This window comes from Cornus florida, unplaced genomic scaffold (assembly GCF_030987335.1).
Source record: "Cornus florida cultivar Cherokee Brave unplaced genomic scaffold, ASM3098733v1 CherokeeBrave_3.0.0_Hap2_Chr08, whole genome shotgun sequence".
NCBI classification, from domain to species: domain Eukaryota; kingdom Viridiplantae; phylum Streptophyta; class Magnoliopsida; order Cornales; family Cornaceae; genus Cornus; species Cornus florida.
Genome location: NW_026775578.1, coordinates 29,265,900 through 29,285,241, shown reverse-complemented (window position 1 = coordinate 29,285,241; position 19,342 = coordinate 29,265,900). Strand labels below are relative to the sequence as shown.

Here is a 19,342-nt window from a genome sequence, read left to right as displayed (position 1 = left end):
TGTAGTTTCTCGTGCATCACAATAGACTCATCTCATCTAATGAATGAGACAGTCGTCAAATCTATGAATTCAATGGTTCAGACTAAGAAATGAAAAGGTTGAAATGCACTAGAAATGTAGGAATTGAATTTGCATTCAAATGTAAATGTAGCGTCTAGCTGCAAGTTTCTCAGAAAGCACTAAAGAGCACATGTTGTCTACTTGCAGAAGCCTCTGTATGGATATAAATATAGGGTATTTCTACAGTTTTGCATAGCCTATCATGGAGAAAGTGAATGCTTGGTAATGCATTACATGTCAACCATAAATAAGTTGGATACCACTACAATTATATATATATATATATATATATATATATATATATATATATATATATATATATATATATATATAACTCAAGTGCCAAGACCCCAACTTGTGAAAAATGACACCCTTTTGAAAGGCCTTTATCTTGATGCTTTTCATACTAGAGGCTTCTGTGTTTGTGGGAATGGGAAACTCAAAGGAGGCCACTAATATGGGCACCCTAGCTTTTGATAAATGTAAAGGACTCTCTCTCTCTCTCTCTCTCTCTCTCTCTAAAAGAAGATAAGATCAATGTCATGGTAAAAGGTAGGTCACAATGAACAGCATATTGGAGACAAAAGATATTTACATACAAAAAAAAAAAAAATCCTTCAAAGAAAAAGTTTATTCTAAAGTGGTGATATAGCAACTAACACAAGAAAGTAGATTTAACTATGCCTAGGTTCACCTAGTTGAGATGGTGCTACATTCTTCATGACCTCTCTATCCAACTTACTGAAGATGGCAATAATTTTATTTTCTTAAAATATAATAATATATCACAGCCTTTTATAGGGACAATAAGTTCAAATTGAAGTAATACATATGAAGTTGGAGTCACTAAAGTGGAGAGAAATTAGGACTGTCACCTATAATGACAAAATAAAAGAAAGCAGATATAATTGATATCACATAAACAGTTAAGACAAGTAGATACACCGATAATCAAGCATAGACTAGTTAAAATAGAATGCTAAGACATAATTTACAAATTAAAACTACTAGTATCAAAATACAACAATACAGACTTAAAAGACAGCATTAAATGAATCTAGCTTCTTGTTCTTCTTTTCCTTCCTCCTATATCTATCTAGTTCTAACCAGTTACTACCATGACAAAAAATCATTAAAAAAACTGTAGAATTATTTAATCTTCTCTTTGTATAGAATAAACTTTCATTACCTTCCATAGAGTCTTGACAAATAATTTAGTCTAGAAGGGGATTCAATTAACAAAGTTTGTTTTCCTTTAGTAGATATATTTTCATTTTGGGTTTCCTTAGTTTTTCTCCCCGAAGCAAAGAGGTTACAATAACATGTGAGTTTGTTAATGTCATTATCATCATCATTCTTGCCCTAATTCCATGTCGATGAGTTCGTTATAGTAAATTGTACAATATCATACAAAAATTGTGCAGACCTTCAGACCATTTCAACACGAAATGTAACTCTGATTAATCGAGTGAGTCACAAGTGGAGTCCAGAATTCTTTCTAAGCAGGTTGGTTAACTCCCTCCAACAGAACATAAAAAATTAAGGTGGGAAAAAAAAAAAAAACAAAAAACAAAAAACACCTACTCCAGCGTAGCATGGCAATATTTTTTTTCTAAAAAATAGCCTCTCATAGTTTTTAAACTCTTATCCACATAGTTGTCTGCCAATCTTTCCACAAACCAAGCAATAAAATAGTGCACTCTGAACAGCCACACATCACCAACCACTGAAATCTATTGGCGTTGTTAAGAACTCGAATTCGTAAGGGTAATTTGATCACAGATATGCAGGGGCCTTTCTGCATCAATTAATCAGATGCATAACATATTTTTGAATGTAAAAAGACACACGTCTTAAATTGTACACTTAGCGAGGACAGTAACACAAATGATGATAGTCAAAAGGTCAAAATTCAATAAAAAGAACAAATCCTCTAATAATACAAGCCCGGTTCAAAGATTTTGTATCATAACTTCCATTCAAGTATAGGAAAGGCCTACCTAACTGCTGTAAACTATATGAGAACCTTCGGGACACGAACTGCTTCTGAAGTGTCGCATTTCATCCGGTGCAACAGTACAGCATGAACTGGTATTTTGGGATCTTTCAGAAATTCTGTCACATGCTATCACCTCCCATCATCTTCAAAAAAAGAAAGTGTTATAAGAATTCCACCACCAATAAATCTATTGTTTCCATATTTCTTTTCTCACTAATAATAATAACTACCTTAAAGAAATCCCCAAAAATCCCTTGCAGGGGATTTTTACGCCGTACTCCGTAGAACTTCTCTGCGATTTCATCTAGCAACTAAAAAATAATATTAGTGTTAAACTTAGAAAAAAAAAAAAACGAATAGATCAGCAAACTAATGATAGATCAAGACCATTCAGCAGTCATGTTAATTGCACCGTGAAAACAGCGATATATGCATTTATGTGTGCAAGTAGGAAGAGTAAAGTGAAAAGACATCTGAATGGAAACTTGCATTCTACACCGATACCACACCTCATTAAATACAGATTCTCTGTCTATGCAAGATTTGTAATTCTGTCTCAACATATTAAACAGAGGTAAAGCATCTCTCTCCATCCTGCATAAAATAAAACAAAATTTCAAATTTTCAATACATCTTTTTTTCAGTAAATAATTTTCAATACATCTTGTGATTCACATCCACTATGATGATTTCAAGAATAAGCCAATCAACCTTTTCAATTGATATGTGAACACTAAATGAATAGTTAACATTAAGACACAAAACAAATGGTTAACAGTAAGCAACTATTATTCTACTCAGTGACTAGTTATATGTGGCAATATAGGAAAATGTTTTGACAAGTTAATAAAGATGGAGGAGAGGAATGAGGGCTCCAGGGGCGTATGAGTTAAAGAAAGACTGGACCAAAGATTTGAAGCTGAACATATAAATATGCCACTAGGTAAATAATAACAGTTAATCAGCGGAATAAAATTACACGTATGACCTTTCAATACATGTGGTTGATCAGTAATGAGCTAGTAAATAATTTTATCAATTGCATGCTTTTCTTCTGTTATTTATTTTGTTGCTTTTCAAATAAAAGCAGTCACCTACACAAACTTCAACAAATGAAAAAGGAGTACTTTTAGCTTCATCTATTTGTTTGTTTGTTTGTTTTGAGTGAGGTTTAGACCAACCGAAGCTTCAAGGAGCGCCCTTTGAACAGTTAACCAGAATACTGTCCTCTTTTAAATTACAGATCAGCATTATCAGCAAACTACAAAATGTATTCATTATTGAAAGCATAGTCTCCATGCCAACTTCTCTCTGGTTTGAGGTGGTGTTACACATTATTTCCCAACAGAAGAAATTCAACTGTACTAAAAGATATATATATATATAAGAAGAAGAAGAAGAAGAAGAAAGAACTTACGTCAGCAAAAGATAACTGACAAACTGGATCAAATCTGATTGTGGGAAGTCCACCTGTTTAGACTTCACTTGCTTTTTAATCTCATCCATAAGATGGTTAGCATCTCTGAGATTGCCTAGAGATAAATACCTAGCAGAAAAAACCACAAGCAAGAAATCCAAGTACATGTGAAACTCAATAATAGCAAGAAACCACAGAAAAACTGAAAAACATACAATACAATTTTAATATACTATCACCACCAAAGGCTTAGCCAAGTGGTATCCCCTCCGCCTTCCAAATGGAAGGTTAAGGGTTCGGGTCTCCAGTGGTCTCTTTCCGAACGTGCCCTAACCCCATCTTTCTCTTTCCCTCGCTAACACGGTGATCTATCTTGATCACCCATCTCTCACTGCCATCGCATCTCAAGACCAGTAATGCACAAGAAGGTACTGTTGGTTGAGAGATGGCTACTTTTCAGGGCTATCTGGTTTCTCCAATGATCCCTATTCCAACCATCTCATTCATCTTCCCCATGTTCTCCTTACACACGCGATCAATAAATGTATCACTCTATCACCAACGACAGACAGCCTTGTCAAATATAATCCTTTGAAGAGATATAATATTGAGCTTGATTCTGTACATCTCACTAGATAACCAAGCACGATTAACGATCTTTTAGAACTTCGTCTCCACCATCATTGCCGGGAAATTGTTTGTAAAAATTACAACGAATAAGCCTTTCTATCTTTCTTTGCACACACAATACATGTGCATATATACACATGCAGATCTTGATCCATATACTTGTATCAAGCACAAACACATATCCTTAAGCAAATAGATTGTATATAAAAGATAAATGAACACGCGTGCGCGTTGCCTTTGTTCCTAGGCAAATCCACATCCTTACATTCCTTATTGATTAATTGTCTTATTGGAGATTTTGTTAATCTTTGATACTAGGAAAAATAGTCAGAACCTATATATAAAAATAAGTGAAGTTGACGTTATACACTATGTTACAAAAAGAACACCATTTTATCATGCAAAATACAAGAACAATGTTAATATATATATATATATATTTAGTTGCTTCCCAAGTCCTTGAATTTGGGGATTTAATTTATTCAACACTTTACAAATACCAATACCCAACAAAGGTACCGAGTTCATGTAGCACTACATGGGGTAAGAGTATGCAAGCAAGTTATAGGGAAATTTGTAAGAAAAAGCTTACTGTTTTCACAAATTTGCATAGTTCTCTACCCTTATCATGACTTGCATAAAAAAGGAACTTTATCTCCAAAAGAACATAAAATTCAAAAATTGTGCCTCATCATAAATGTGCAGTTTAACGTCCCAAGTTCAAGAATCATACTTTTCTGATATGGCTCATTGATATATTATTGATTGGGGAGTTTTAGATGAAGCAAGATTGGAATATATTAGTATAGGATTGAGAATCACATGGTTTATACGATCAGGATAGAATGTTTAACAATAATGACGAAAATCTAGAGGCAGCTACCCAGTTCTCAATTGTACTTACATTAGAATGGCCCGTGCAATGGCCAAATCATCTTCACCTGGATAACACTGCATAGTAAAACTATATGAATTCAACTCATTGTAGAACTATGCAAAAAGAGAAAAGGAAAACAAAAAATCTTTTAATATGTTAAAATTGGTTATTTGGAATCCAACCAATTAAATAAAAGTTATGGTATTATTAGCATGGACCATGCAAGTTTTTTTTAGAATAAACAGAATAAAATCCCAGAAGAGTACCAAAATCTTGAATAAAATTCTTTGAGGGGAAAAATAATAATAATAAAAAATATAAAAAATAAAAAACTGTTATAGAATTTTGATGAGTATAATGACTATAAAAGCTTTATATATATATATATATATACACATACATACATAGAGAGAGAGAGAGAGAGAGAGAGAGAGAGAACAAAATCTTGAAAAACTGATAAAACTTGAAGGGAAGTTGCAGATCAATCCAATGTTGAAAAGGTTGGAAAAGTAAAGTTGCAAAAGTTAATGGTTGAATTCCAAAAGCAATTTTTAGGGTAAGGATAAGCTAACCTTGCCCATAAAATTAATTAGTGTTGAAGCAAACTTCCTTGGGTATTCCCCTCGAACAAAATGAAAAGATACTCTAGTCATGTCCTGCAAAGCAGCATTATCTTGACGTTGACATGACATTGAACCACAATAGCCAACAAAAAGCAAGATAAAAAAGAAAAGATAAGGAAACAACAACAATAGGAGCCTAAGTTTCCAAACCACACAATTTACCAATTAAAGTACATTGCAGTAAACAAAAGCCCAAAAAAGATAATAAATACACGTTTGAAAGCGCCCATTGAAAGCTATTCCCAGATCAATTTTTAGTACACAAATCCATCACCTTTAATGCGGCCAAACTAAAAACAAGTTGACTACAAATGATAGTAAAGATAAAACCAAAGAGATAAAATATCATCTAAAGTAGATCAGAGGAAGCACTTCAACCAATGAATCCCATTTGACCTGGCATACAAAGTATTCAGGAACGTTATTATCAGAGGATTTAAATTCCAATGTGGTCGCCTCCAATTTTAAGACAAAAATGTTCTTTGAATTAATGAGATTCCTTGTTTCATGATCCTACACCATATCAAAAGTAGAGTCGTCTTAAATTCAAGGAATAATTATATGGACCTTTTTCATATAAATAATAAAATATGAAACATTAATAATTACACTGTTCTGGTAGGATTTTTCAGTTACATATATTTGTGTATTGTGGTTAGCCAACCCAAGTATATATTATATCAGTAATAAAAGACAAGTAATTTAGCATTTCTTTACCTTATAAACTGGGACAAGGAAAGACTCATTCAGATGAATCGGGAAAAATGGTAATAAAATGTAAGGCTTAACTAAGAAGAAATGAAAAACAACCCAATACATTGAGCCTGTAATTATGCTGTAAGACCTACCACCTCAGGAGATTCAGAATATATATATTCAGCTAGCATATTGTGTAGTTCAGGAGATCCACTCCTAGGAGCTCCAAATTCCGAAGACCACCTAGGAACAATGGAATACAGTTAGATTGCATTCACAGTAACAGAGAACAAAGTTTAAATCATGCAGTAGAAGCGAACTACCTTTTCACACACAATTTTTAAAATGAAAAGGTGTTGTATGCAAGAAATCAAAAGCTTCATTTTGCCATTAGGTGTTTAAAAGAAAAAAGAAATTAGTAAAGCAAAGTAAATACAAATTATTGGGGGAAAAAAAAAAAAACGAAGAAGATCGAAGGACAATTATATTCCTTTTTAGGGTTTCATGCCATAAAAATCCAATAAAGGAATCACTGGATGCAGCAACCACATTGCAGTAACTGCACTACTGTTAGCTCTTTGTAATATATTCCAACCTATTATAGGAACAACCAAACCCTCTGAAACATGATAAAGTAAAACATCTGTGATTCACTAATCAGATCTCCCAACCCAGGTAACCCAAATGACGTCTGCGTAAAGGCATTATTTGGTACCAGTTGCCTATTTGGTGGCACCCAACTGCATATTAATCCTTTAGGGGATCTCTTTTGGTGAGCAGGCAGAGGGTTAAAGGCAGATCTTATGGTTGTTGCCCAGTTCTGTGTTTATGGGAATACTAGATAACGGTACACAAGAATCTTAAATGAGAAGCACTTGAAAGAGGAAGCTGAAGAAATTGCATCATTGCAAAGTGACAAGCCTTCTATAAGAGCAGCCGGTGATAATTCACAAACTTCCAAGAGCTACGTACCACTGCAACTTAGTCAAAGCAGGTAGAAACAATGTTATCATTTGATTTCATTGAATGATTGCACCACCAAAGATATTTTAAGGAAGGGTGACGCCCAAGCATCCCCAAATTCCCTTATATTACAAGTATGATGGCTAAAAAATAGGGAAACAATATTTGCACTCCACTTTTGTATGCTTGCATTTCAGTTTCTTTTTGAAAAAAAGAAATTCACACATCTCTTTTAAAAGCATTCTCATATTCCACAAGTACTCTTAAACTCCACTTTTAGTTTCTTTTATTAAAAAGTAAGTCGAGTGTGATAGTACAAAATTGAAGTATGAATGTCAAATCTAATATATATAGAGAGAGAGGGAGAGAACCAAGCTCTTATTAAAAAAAAAAAAAAAAAGAGAGACAAGAAAGGGCAGAATATCTCACTTAATAGCAGCTTTTAAAAATGATGAGCAGCAATCTACACGTATGTTTGCTGCTCCAAGGGCTTCAGAAAGTTTTTGCATGTCATCATCATCCCCCAAGCCCAAGTGTTGTGGCACAGGAATTCGTGGGAACTTTTTGAAGATTTTCCTGACACGGTCTAACAAAGATATTTCGTCATACACATGAAAAAAAAAAAAAAAAAGAAGATGAATAAATCAAACAACCAAAAATGGCTATAAAGAGTTTATGAGCTCTAAAGCATCCAGTCAAATTGGAGAACTACTTGATCTTAACTTCTACAAAGATGATTCAAGCATGAAGTACACATTAATGGTCCAACAGGAGGACTGAAAATGGACCAGTGGGGGATCCAGAAATTGTTCCTTTGGGAGGGGAGGAGGGGAACAATTTACTAATTAATTCTTTTCTTTTCTTTTTTGTGTGTGGGTGGGTGTGTGTTGGGGGGGGGGGGGTGTGTGTTGGGGGGGGGGGGGGGGGGGTGCGTGTTGATCCTGCGCTGCAAGATGTACTGCAAACTCATCCTCCCTCCTGTCTCCCACTATGTAACTAATGTGAGTGAAAAATTTACCCTCCAGAACCCATCTAGAAGTCAATAGCAATTCAAGTATAGACTAATAGAGTGAGAGCCAGTGAGACCCAAGAGGAGCTGGTTTTGTATTTTTTTCCAGGGGCCATTAAGTCTGTGTCTGTAAGGGGTTTTGCTGAAGTCTCATCATCATCATCCTTGCTTTTATCCCGTACAAATGGGGTCGGCCACATGGATTCCCTTCATCCACTCTTTTCTATCATATAGGCCATATCTTCTACTAGATTTAGTTTTTAAAAATGTTTAATATCTCTGACATTTTCTATGGCCTGTATTGATTCAAGCAATAATGTTCCCCGTAGCAAGCCAGTTTTCCTAGATTTTTGTTTCACCAAAGGCTATCTATGCATCCCTAGCACCATACTTCCGTCTAGAGTTATCGTCATATTCGCCTGCCCTACCTTAGCTAATTTTTTTTTGATAGATATGCCCTACCTTAACTAATTGTAATGTGTTTCCTTCATATGTATTCAAGGACTCTCTTGTATTTGTATAACCTTTAGCCCACTCCTTTCAATTTATGCTGCTTTTTTTTTTTGGTCAATGATGGTGGTGTCGAGCCTCTTAGAGCACCCCATAGTCCACCACCAGACACGTGCAGTCTCCCAGTCCGAAATGCACCAATCAGTACCTAGAAAATTCCCTGGGAATGGCCCCAAGGAGGATTAGAACTCCCAACCTCCAAGATATGAGTTGAGAACCTTACCGTAAAAATTGTTGCTTGCTTCCTGTAAATTGGATAACTTGCCTACACATCAAGGTACTTGTGTCACATGACCCATATGGTCCCTATTGGCGTACGATGCGAGAACAGAGGGAAAAGGAACGTTTTTTACATTTCCTTAGCTAGTTAATCCATTTTCAAATATATTGGTGTACATAGAGATCCTTAACAAAATAACTAAGTTGGGGGGGGGGGGGGGGGGGGGGGCGGCTAAAAATAGCAATCAATTACTTAAGAATCTAATTTGAGACCCAAGCAGACAGTTTTGTATCACAGACCCAAGTGAACCCAAATAACTATACCTAAAATTCATTTATATCAGAACAGTTTCGATATAGACACAAATTGATGTCTTGGAAACACCTAGACACACTTGGGCATGCAGGAATGAACAAGCACGTATAGGATATAAGAGGTTTAAAGTGAAACATGTAGCCAGCATATATAGCAAAAGAGGATATGTGACGCACATAAATAGATTTAATATCTGACTCACAGTTACAAATTTAAACAGTCACATACATTACTACATGTTGAACAATATTTATATTAATAATGTAAGTAGATTTACCAAAATGATATACAGCTAGATAATTATTTACTAATGTGTCCTCTTAATGTCCATGCCATTTTACCTGAAATTTTAACAGACTAAAGTAAGCTGCATCATGTCAAATTCAAGTCTTCTATATGCATCATCGCAATAAATACCTTATACATGTGTATAAGAACAATACATGCACAAACATGTACATATATATATATTGAAAGAGAGAGAGAGAGAGGGAATCCACAAGAACAAAGAATTACATCAGAAGAGAGAACTGACCTAGAGTTTCTTCATCATAAGGAAATTTCCCTTTAACAAGTGTGTCCACGAACAAAGCTGCAAGCTCAGCCCCACAAGTAACCTGAAATGGTTTATGCAAAAAGTCAGTCAATAGAATGAATAATTCTACAAGGAAAAAAAATTGCTATATTTTTTCATGAAATGCATTTTTGCATATAATTCATAAAGCTTTAATTCGATTTAATAAGATAAATCAACTTAAATATGGAAGTATCAGAATACCAACAAACCTACATTTCCGTTGTACTAGATTGAACTTCAATCCAGGAATTTTGAAAATAAAATATAAACCCCACTTGCCTCTAGCCATATATCTAATTACTACAAAACCTCCACCACAACTTAATTAGCTGGTTGCACTAAAATGCCACATAAATAAAGCATAATAAAGAACAAGTAACAAAACATAAGATGAAATTTAACCAAAATATTTTATAGTGACATCCAATATTTAACAATAAAAAGAAAAATGACTAAAATGTGCCACTACCATGATGACAAAACCGGATAGCCAAATTAATATGCTGAATCTTTTTAACGACCATGCACGTGGGGCCTCGAACGGCAATCTAGAAAATCTCAGTTGTAGTCTATTTTGTTATGCAACATTTGAATGTTACCTCAAATATATTTCAAGAAACAAACCGGATCCAATATCAACTTTGGGAGAACAATAAAGTACACTTATGCCAAGTCCTCCTTTGATTTATTAATAAGCCAAATTATAAATCTTGGTTTTGACATAATAACTCTTCAGAACAATAAAAAGGACAACAAAAATTACAAAAAGTTTAGAAAGTGTTCAAGTTACATCAAAGAAATTAGACAAAAATAGAAACATTAGTTACAAAGAGTATCACCTGCCCATGGTCCAGTTGGGTGCAAGCACCAGACTGAAGAATATCCAAGCCTTCAGAATACCTCTCAGCCAATACATATCTGTTGTAAAACATGCATTTTCATCAGTAACCTAGTTGGTCAATTCTCTTATTATATCGGTACTTGTGTACATTTTAGAGTATCTCTGTTTTCTCTGTTATTTTTAATGATTCAGTAAAAGATTTTTACCTGCTGACAAATAAGTTAAAAGGTTGAAATAGGGATGGCCAACTCATAACCCTACCACCCTATAAGTTATTTCTCTCGAGTCTTGCACAGTTTGTACAAAGTAGATAAGAATCCATGCTGACATATTATCATTTATCATAGAGAAACAAATAAAAAATATTTCTTTAAACATCATCAGCTTCCAGAATTGATACTGCACGGGGAAAAGAAGAACCAGAAAATGTTTATAATGTCTGAAATTCAAAGTCTGTGATCGTGAAGGATCTGCTCAGTCACACTATCACAACCTCATTTAAGCTCTCTGTTTTAAGTTTTTAAAATCACTATACAAATACAATGAGACTTTTGCAAATAAATCCGTTTTGGGTCAGTTTCATTGTTTAATTAATTGGAGCTTTCTAAGATGAACTTGATTGTTTTAAACAGTGTGCAGAAAATAGAGAAACACTGAAAACCTTTCTCCAACATAGTTTTCCAATCCTCCCGAGTTAATTTTCTTCTTCACACTTTCAAGAACCGAAAACTTGTTTATTTCAACCAAAAATACATCATGAATGATATTAAACCTACATAAATATACATATGGGATTATGCTTATACCTTGCACTGATAGACTTGTACATCTGTTGGGCTCCATAATAGTTACCATCATTCACAACTTTCTCTATCTTCTCGATATTCTGCATTCAACACCGAAACACAATGTAGTCCAAAGATTTATTCTGGCAATTCTAACTCACTCCACAGTACTGACACACTAAAAAACAAATACCTTTTCAAATTAAACTCGACAAATTAACAAAGGTTTATAAATCCGCCACACTTGGCATCAAGTTTAGCAGAAAGATTGTAAATTTTCAATCAAATTAATACAAACCCAAATTGCGATTAAACTGATAATATCAAGATTAATAAGAAATAATTGTGGTTGATCGTACCTCCTTGGCCGGAGGAAGTGCCCCTCTTCTGGGTCTCTCTCGCGACATGGCCTGGACTTTGTTTTTTCTTGGCGGAGGAGATCTGATTTTAGTCTCGAGACACTCTGAGAGAGGCTGAGACAACGGTGCTGATACGGAGTATACGTATAAGATATTATTATTCAACTTCCAACTTCGCCACGTTTGATTTGTATTTTGCGCTGTAAGCAGTGGTACCCAATGTTGGGTTGTGTTACAAACTAGGAATCACGGATACCATTACCAAAGCTATATATATTAAAGATCGATATTTTTTGGATACTACCTCAGTTCCAATAAAAGTGTCAGGAGAATTGTTTCAGTTCAATTTGTAAGAGTTACGATTCTCTAAAAGTGACATTTTTTTTTATGAAACGGAGGGAGTAATATGTATTCTATTAATTTATGACATATTTTTAACCTTTTTTTTTTTTTTGTTGGCACCGGAACTCACTTGGTCAGGACTCCTTTGGGACCCACCCCAAATTACAAACCGAAAATGTTGTCCACAAGCTCACACCACAGTAACAATTTCAGTCAAGGGTTATAATGACAATGGACGAATTCGAATCTGGAACCTGAGGCAGTCCAGGTCATGACCTTACCAACTCGGTTAAACCCCCAGACGCCATATTTTTAACCTTACTAACGCTAAAATATAATTTTTTTTAATAATAATAACATAGTATAATTTTTTTAAAAAATTCAAGATTTAAAAATTGATAATTAAAAATATTTGTTTATGTGTTGTGTAATAAATTCTCATGTTATATTAATAATTGTATTTAGATTCATAATAATATTATAAGAAATTAATTAAAAATTATATTTTTATATATAAAGAATGCATTTATTATTATTTATTTTGCCGAATCCGTAAGTACATGTGTTTTAATTTATTATTATTATATTTGCACTTGTATGTTTATTCATGATTCTTGGTTACAAACTTGGGTGTAAAAAATATTTGTTTTTCAATTACCTCTTAAAAACTTAACGCTTAAAATTCACTATTTAAATTTCAATTTTATCAAATAGCATTACATTCCACTCCATATAAGTGTGCAACCATTAATATAATATAGACAAAAGTGCAACCATTAACTATTCACTTTGTCGCAAATCCACCCCCCTAACTACAAAAGTGTGCAAATATCCCCTATCAATTTTTCTGACATCTGTTGATTTAAAATGACTAAAATAACCTTATTTATTTCATTATAAAAAAATAAAAATAAAAACCTAATTGTAAAATACCAATTATACCCCCCACTAACTTTAAATTGCCCTAAATTCTGAATCTGACACTTGCCGAACTAATCGACGACCTCCACAAATCGAAGAAAGCCCGGACAGTTGCCGGCAACGTGCTCAACCGCGGTGGAGTTGAGATCAAGATCCTCTATTCATCGAGAAACTGAAGGACGAAGCCAAGAGGAGTGGTGGGAAAATCATCACCATGAACGGCAATCACAAGATCATGAATGAAAAAGTGGACTGCCGGTGACAATGAAATTATTTTTTGTCGACGGTGGGAAGATCAGTGAGATTGGAGGACTCTGCGGTGCAGAAAGCTCTGTATAACCCACCGCAACGAGTAAGGATATGCTCGGGACGGCGAGTTGAGGAAGACGACGAAGAAATATGTCAGCAGCGTTTGTGGGCTTTGGGCAGTGATAGAGGGTGGTGGTGAGAGCGACGTCATAGGATTCCCGGCAGTAGCAACAAAGATGACGAGACGGCTCGCGGCAGAGAGCGTGGAATAGCTGTGAGCTCGGTTGTTGGTGGTAGCTGGTTCGGGCGTGGATGACTCGGCCTTGAATGGCTCCGGCTGACTGTGATTAGATCGGCGGTGGCGATGGCAGAGAGCTTGGCTGAGGGCGAGCAGGGAGCTGGGCACAGTGATGATGGCTGCCGTGACTGGGTCGGATGAAGGCTTGGCGTTGATGGGTTTTCTGATGAGTTCAGTTTGTTGAGTAACGGAAGAAGCGGTCTGATGCGTAGGACAGTGCGGTTATCGGAGAGGTTGAGAACGGCGACCAAGGCTTCACAGTTTCGGTGAGATGATGGGTGATTCAACTTGCCACCTACGCGCTCCCATACAACAATCACCTTTACTCATCATAACAAATAACATGGAATTCCTGAGACAAACAAGTATTTTAGCGCAATAGAATGATTTTGAGAAAAAATAAGAAGACCCTATTTTGTATCATCAAAGATTCTGTGTCTATATAGTACTGAATCTATATACTATATATATATATATATATATTAGGAAAAATTACATATAAATGGAGTTAAAGTTCCATATTTACTTAGATGCTGAGTCAAAATTCCATATTTTTCTAAAATGGATTGCTGAGGTGGCACATGATTTTTTACTGTTTAGAAATTATGATGCCTAAAATACCCTTCCGCGAAGGTACTACTTTTTTGAATTGAAGGTACTACTTTTTGGCGTCCAGGTACCATGTTTTTAAAACACTCGCGAAGGTACTACTTTTTCTCCGAAGGTACTACTCTTTTGAACTGAAGGTATTACTTTTTTATTAGGGAAGGGCATTTTAGGCACCACAATTTTTTAAACAGTAAAAAATCATGTGCCACCTCAGCAATCCATTTTAGAGAAATATGGAACTTTGACTCAGTCTCTAAGTAAATATAAAATTTTGACTCCATTTATATGTAATTTTCCCTATATATTATCACAATCAGACGTATAATTATCACAAATAAATAAATAAATAAATATATATATAAAGGGCAATTTGGGTATTATAATAATTTTAACAGGAGCGTGACTTTACACACGCCGAACCGGTGAGTCGTAGGACGTATTTGCACACTTTTGTAGTTAAGGGAAGGATTTGCAACAAAATGAATAGTTTAAAGATTTTTTTTTTTTTGCACTTTTGCCGAATATCCGGTTACCATAATTTTGTAATAAACATAAAACTTTTAAATTTACATAGGGTTACTTTCTTTTAATTTCTTTTATTAGGGATAGTTTGTAAAAGTAGTACAGTACTCCGTATGAAATTATCATTATTATAACTATTATTTTCTCAATTAAAAAAAAGTGGTTGGCATGAATATTAAAATGTGAAAGCCCTAAAAACCAAAACCCTCTTGCCTCGCTCATCCCCGATAGCTGCAGTAGCCTCTTTCAGGTAAGCTAAGCCTTACTTCTGTTGAATATCATACATAATACACATACATGTGATACATGTATTTTTATATATCTTGATTTACTTGATTTGTTGAGATTCAGCTGAAATTCAACGAAGAAGACAACAAATTGCGGCCAAATGGGGTCTTCCAAAGCATTGCAAGCTGCGAAAGTGTATCGTCACCTCCTCAAAGCAGTGAAGAAACACATTGGCAAGGACGAAAATAAGACCCATTTCACAGATTACATATCACAACAGTTCCGCAACAACACTCAACAGTCGGACCTCTCTTCCACTTACATTCAACACAAGATCAAGCTTGCCCGAGATTACACCTTTCTTCTAAACAGCGTCCACCATCAGATGGTACTCCCTTTTCAATTAAATTCGTGTGTGTGTGTGTTTATGTGCTGTTTTAACTGATGGTATATTGCAGTACAAATTTCAGATCAGAATTGGGTTTTCACGTGGTATAAATGGATATGAATGGTCGATCACTTGTACTAATTACCAATATTTCAACAATCGGATACTGAAATGTATTTTTTTTTTTGTTGCGATGGATGAATAAATAATGATTTTTGCTTTAAAATTTAGGGACCCAATTGAAGAATTTGAGGGTTGTATAGTGCATTGATAGGTTGTTTAAAAAAAAATGAGTAGTTTCAGTAATGGTGACATTTAGTTCTGTTACTGGGTATGGGGGAAGCTTTTCTTTGAATACTATATGGCTGTTGTTTCTGTTTTCTCGTCCCTATGCCTGCTAGAGCCAAATTGTTTCTGTTTGGTCTATTTCCATTTTTGTACTAGAAGCAACTAAATTATAAGATTTAGGCTATTTCCATCATAAACATGACTTTTTATTGGCTTTGATTGTGTAGGATTTGCTGTTTTCTTACAACATTGCGGTGGATAGATCAGATGAAATGAAGAGAATACTAGGAAAGTCTGCTGCAAGTGTGGGTCTTCAACTTCCTGAAGTTTATCAGCCTTGATAGTTGGTAGGTTTTCATGCCTTTTTCTTAATTTTTTTATTTATTTATGTACTCTTTCTTTTTGTAGATCCATTCATCTTATCATTCTAGAGAACTTGTTTCCACTGTGCTAAACTGTTGATAGTTCAAGCTGGTTTTAAACTTGTTCATGGTTTGCTAGGATGGCAACTGGTCGGATTGGGGTGGGGTGAATTCTTCTTGGCAATAGATTTGATATGCTGAAATTTTGATTAGTCTACCATGCACTGGTAGTAACATAAATTTTCCTGTTGATATGCAATAGAAAGGTATATGTATATTGTTCTTTATCTTGTGGGTAGTGGAATTACTTTGCCTTCTATCTTGCTTCCGATAGCTTATTGTTTCTAAGATGGTTTTTGTCACTTCTACACCTTTTTTATAAACATCAACCTTGTAGTATATATTGAATTGCCAATTGGCACAGGTCCCCAAAAAAACAGATGAAAGTTGAGTGTGTTAAACAAAATGATAGCTCCCTTTACTTGTTAAAATGGGTTAGTGCCTTGTTATTAACAACGCTTCTTCGCAAGAATCTAACATACCTAATTCCTGGCTTTCCACCCCTGGTAGGGGTTGACTAAGAGTCTAAGACCCAATCACCTCCTGTCATTTTTTCAGTTACGTTCCATTGCAACTGAGAAATGGATCTGGTTACCTCGTATTTGTTACTGGCTTTAGATTCCGAGAGTTTTGGGAGTTTTTGGTAGTTTTGGCATTCCTCATCATTTCACACGTATCTAGAGATACATCTCAACTGTTTTTTATAATTTAAGAAAATTTTATGGTGTCATTGTAAATCAAGTAGCAAGATGAGAGGAAAACAAATATTCCCATGTCCAAGCGGTTTGATTCCATTATCTTTCTTTCTTGATGTTCTTCTTCTAAAGCTTCTTCCCCAAGCGTTAAAAGCCAAATACAAACCAAAGAAACTAGTGCCAACAACGTTCTTTTTCTTCATGCAGCTGCGTATTCCTCACCACTTTATGTTAGACGCTGAACTTCAAATGGGACCTGATCCATGATGATACAGCCATGCTCTTTTCCTTTCTTTATGAGTTTGTTGATCAGTGTATCCTTACTTTATACCTTTCTGATTTCTGTTGCTTTATCATAAAAAAAGTTTCTACTGTCAAATTGAATTTCTAATGCTTAATAGAGAGTTTTTACCATCAAATTTGATTAATTTTAAAGGGTAGTCATAAGTGCTTATGAATGTGATAGCATACATAGCATTGTTGTTGGTGTTAAATGATTTCCAGAAGCTTAGGATGATCTTTCCACGTAGTAATGCCTGTTTTTCTAATTCTTTTATCTTTTCAATTTTCGTTGCTTTGTATCTTTAATGATTCATAAATGAAGTTACTCACTGAATGTAAGCATAAAAATAGTTGTGTTACGTTCGCACTTAAAAGTTTACATGATGTATAAAGTTTCTCTCTGGGCGGAATCTTTTATATTTATGACTTCTCATTTGGGATAGTTTTAGTAGACTGCATAAGTGCTCCAAAGGGAATGCTTTAACTGGGAGAGAAGTTAATTATCTTATTGTACATATTTGTCTTTGTAGCTTTTGGTGGGGGCTTGAAAATTGTACTCCTTGAATGGCATAGGCTATTTAGTTTTAGATCTCTACCCTATTTTTTGCTTGTTTTCCCTTGCAAATATTAGTTTGGTATCCCTTGAAAATCAAAGTCTATGGCTTTTAGTGAATCTATTTCTGTTTACTTTCTTTTCTTGAGTCAAGTATAAATTTGTGCAACTAAAGGCTCAATCTTTTTATTTTGCAGCAGTTGTGAACCAGTCTTATTAATATAGATGCATCGCCGATTTGGGCCTTTATTTATTTATTTTTTGGTTCTTAAATTTGGAGTTTGATTTGTTTATATAATCACTTATTTCAAAGTGTGAAAGAACACTGCGCGTCCTGCTTCAGTAGACAGGACAAAATTCTTACTTTTTTTGGAAGGTAGATATACTGTTGTTATGATGTTATCTAGGCTGTTATAGCCTTTTGCTGTGTCTAAAATGAGTCGGTCTGGCTTATTGACAGCTCTCATTTACTTTATGCGATTTGTCGTTATCCTAACAGCTTATCTGTTGTTTTCCCCCATTGGTGGGTGGCTTATTTTTTATTAGTTTTATTGTGTAGTCTTAAAAGTTTTGATTGCTACGTAACATGGTTTGTATAACATGCAAACATCTACTGAGAACAAAGATAATTCCAGATTTGTCATTGGCAAGTATTCCACTTTGGCTTCATAAGTGATTAGTGAACTTTATTGGTCACAATGTGCTCTTTTTTTTTTTTTTTCCAACTCTCTCTCGATCAGTAACTATATTTTATCAAATATGTTGTCTGTCAATTGCCGCAAGCCCCATCTAAAATGTAACATTGAACGTTGTTTATATGATTGATAATTTTGGACATTGGAGAAGCACAATGATAGATAGAATATTGCTTGTCTATTCTTCACACCCACTCGCTACTTTTTCAACAGTACACAAATTTAGCCGTCTAGAGAGATGATCAAATCATTTCAAAAGAACCAAATCTTACTTTTTCTGTGTTGTACACTTACTTTTTATGTGATTGTGCTTAAATAACTCTCGAGTGCTTAGTCCTTCTCTTTCCCCGATCAGAACTTTATAATTGTTATTTAATCATTTCTCGTAATTTATTGCAGCAGTTACATCTCACGGGCTGGAAGTGGTCCGTCAAACACCACACCAAATTTGTAGGAATTTCTATAGGATCTCAGGTTGTCTAATCATTAACGGAAAATGTTGATGTTGTCACTGGTTGTCCTATATCGGCCTCCCCTTTTAATAAGCTGATCTTACCAAAGTGGTGCAAGCTGCAAAACTGTAGATGGTGAATAAGCTGAAGATGTCATGACTGTACGTGTTGCTCTGCTTAATGGGTTTGTTCGTGAATGACTGCATTTTCTTTATCATTTTTTTCCCTTGGTAGTTGCATTTTGGTATCATTGATATGGGTAAAAGATGGTAGAGGCATTCTCAATCAATGGCAAGCTGCAAATTTTTGTTATTGTGTTATTTGGTTTGGAAAATGATTCTTAATCCGATTAAGGGTGTTTTTTCTTTTGATGTAGCGAATAGGACCCGCACTTGAGCTTATTTACTACATCGAATGGATAAAAACTCGTCTCCTAGACAAATCGCCTGGAGAAATTGGTTTTGAATAGCATTACTCATTTAGTTTTGTCTTTACTCTTTCAGAGATCTCTCTCTTT

The 19,342-nt window shown here is 34.8% G+C and overlaps 2 protein-coding genes across 3 annotated transcripts; one reads left to right on the top strand and one right to left on the bottom strand.

Moving 5' to 3' along the window:
* Window positions 1-1,845: 1,845 nt before the first annotated feature.
* Window positions 1,846-12,093, bottom strand: LOC132271035 (protein GET4). The gene is made up of 12 exons (XM_059772274.1): window positions 11,882-12,093; window positions 11,544-11,623; window positions 10,736-10,814; window positions 9,855-9,936; window positions 7,695-7,851; window positions 6,455-6,545; window positions 5,556-5,639; window positions 5,011-5,057; window positions 3,477-3,605; window positions 2,569-2,653; window positions 2,290-2,370; window positions 1,846-2,202 (listed from the first exon to the last, which is right to left on the bottom strand). Exons 1-12 carry the CDS (start codon window positions 11,927-11,929, stop codon window positions 2,179-2,181), a joined length of 987 nt encoding a protein of 328 aa, XP_059628257.1. The 5' UTR covers window positions 11,930-12,093; the 3' UTR covers window positions 1,846-2,178.
* Window positions 12,094-14,972: 2,879 nt separating this feature from the next.
* Window positions 14,973-19,319, top strand: LOC132271034 (uncharacterized). 2 transcript variants are annotated; one of them, XM_059772273.1, is made up of 4 exons: window positions 14,973-15,072; window positions 15,174-15,438; window positions 15,954-16,073; window positions 18,776-19,319. In XM_059772273.1, exons 2-3 carry the CDS (start codon window positions 15,211-15,213, stop codon window positions 16,065-16,067), a joined length of 342 nt encoding a protein of 113 aa, XP_059628256.1. In that variant the 5' UTR covers window positions 14,973-15,072; window positions 15,174-15,210; the 3' UTR covers window positions 16,068-16,073; window positions 18,776-19,319. The 2 variants fall into 2 exon arrangements, with proteins under 2 accessions (XP_059628256.1, XP_059628255.1); XM_059772272.1 differs by having other exon boundaries at window positions 18,773-19,319.
* The last annotated feature ends 23 nt before the right edge of the window (window positions 19,320-19,342 follow it).

Coding starts and splice junctions, on each gene's coding strand:
- LOC132271035 (XM_059772274.1), bottom strand. CDS start 11,929: ATGTCGCGAGAGAGACCCAGAAGAGGGGCACTTCCTCCGGCCAAGGAG. Junction 5,640..6,454: donor ATTCTGAATCTCCTGAGGTG/GTAGGTCTTACA, acceptor GCTGCTTTGCAG/GACATGACTAGAGTATCTTT. Junction 2,654..3,476: donor GTCAGTTATCTTTTGCTGAC/GTAAGTTCTTTC, acceptor TATTTTATGCAG/GATGGAGAGAGATGCTTTAC.
- LOC132271034 (XM_059772273.1), top strand. CDS start 15,211: ATGGGGTCTTCCAAAGCATTGCAAGCTGCGAAAGTGTATCGTCACCTC. Junction 15,439..15,953: donor ACAGCGTCCACCATCAGATG/GTACTCCCTTTT, acceptor TTGATTGTGTAG/GATTTGCTGTTTTCTTACAA.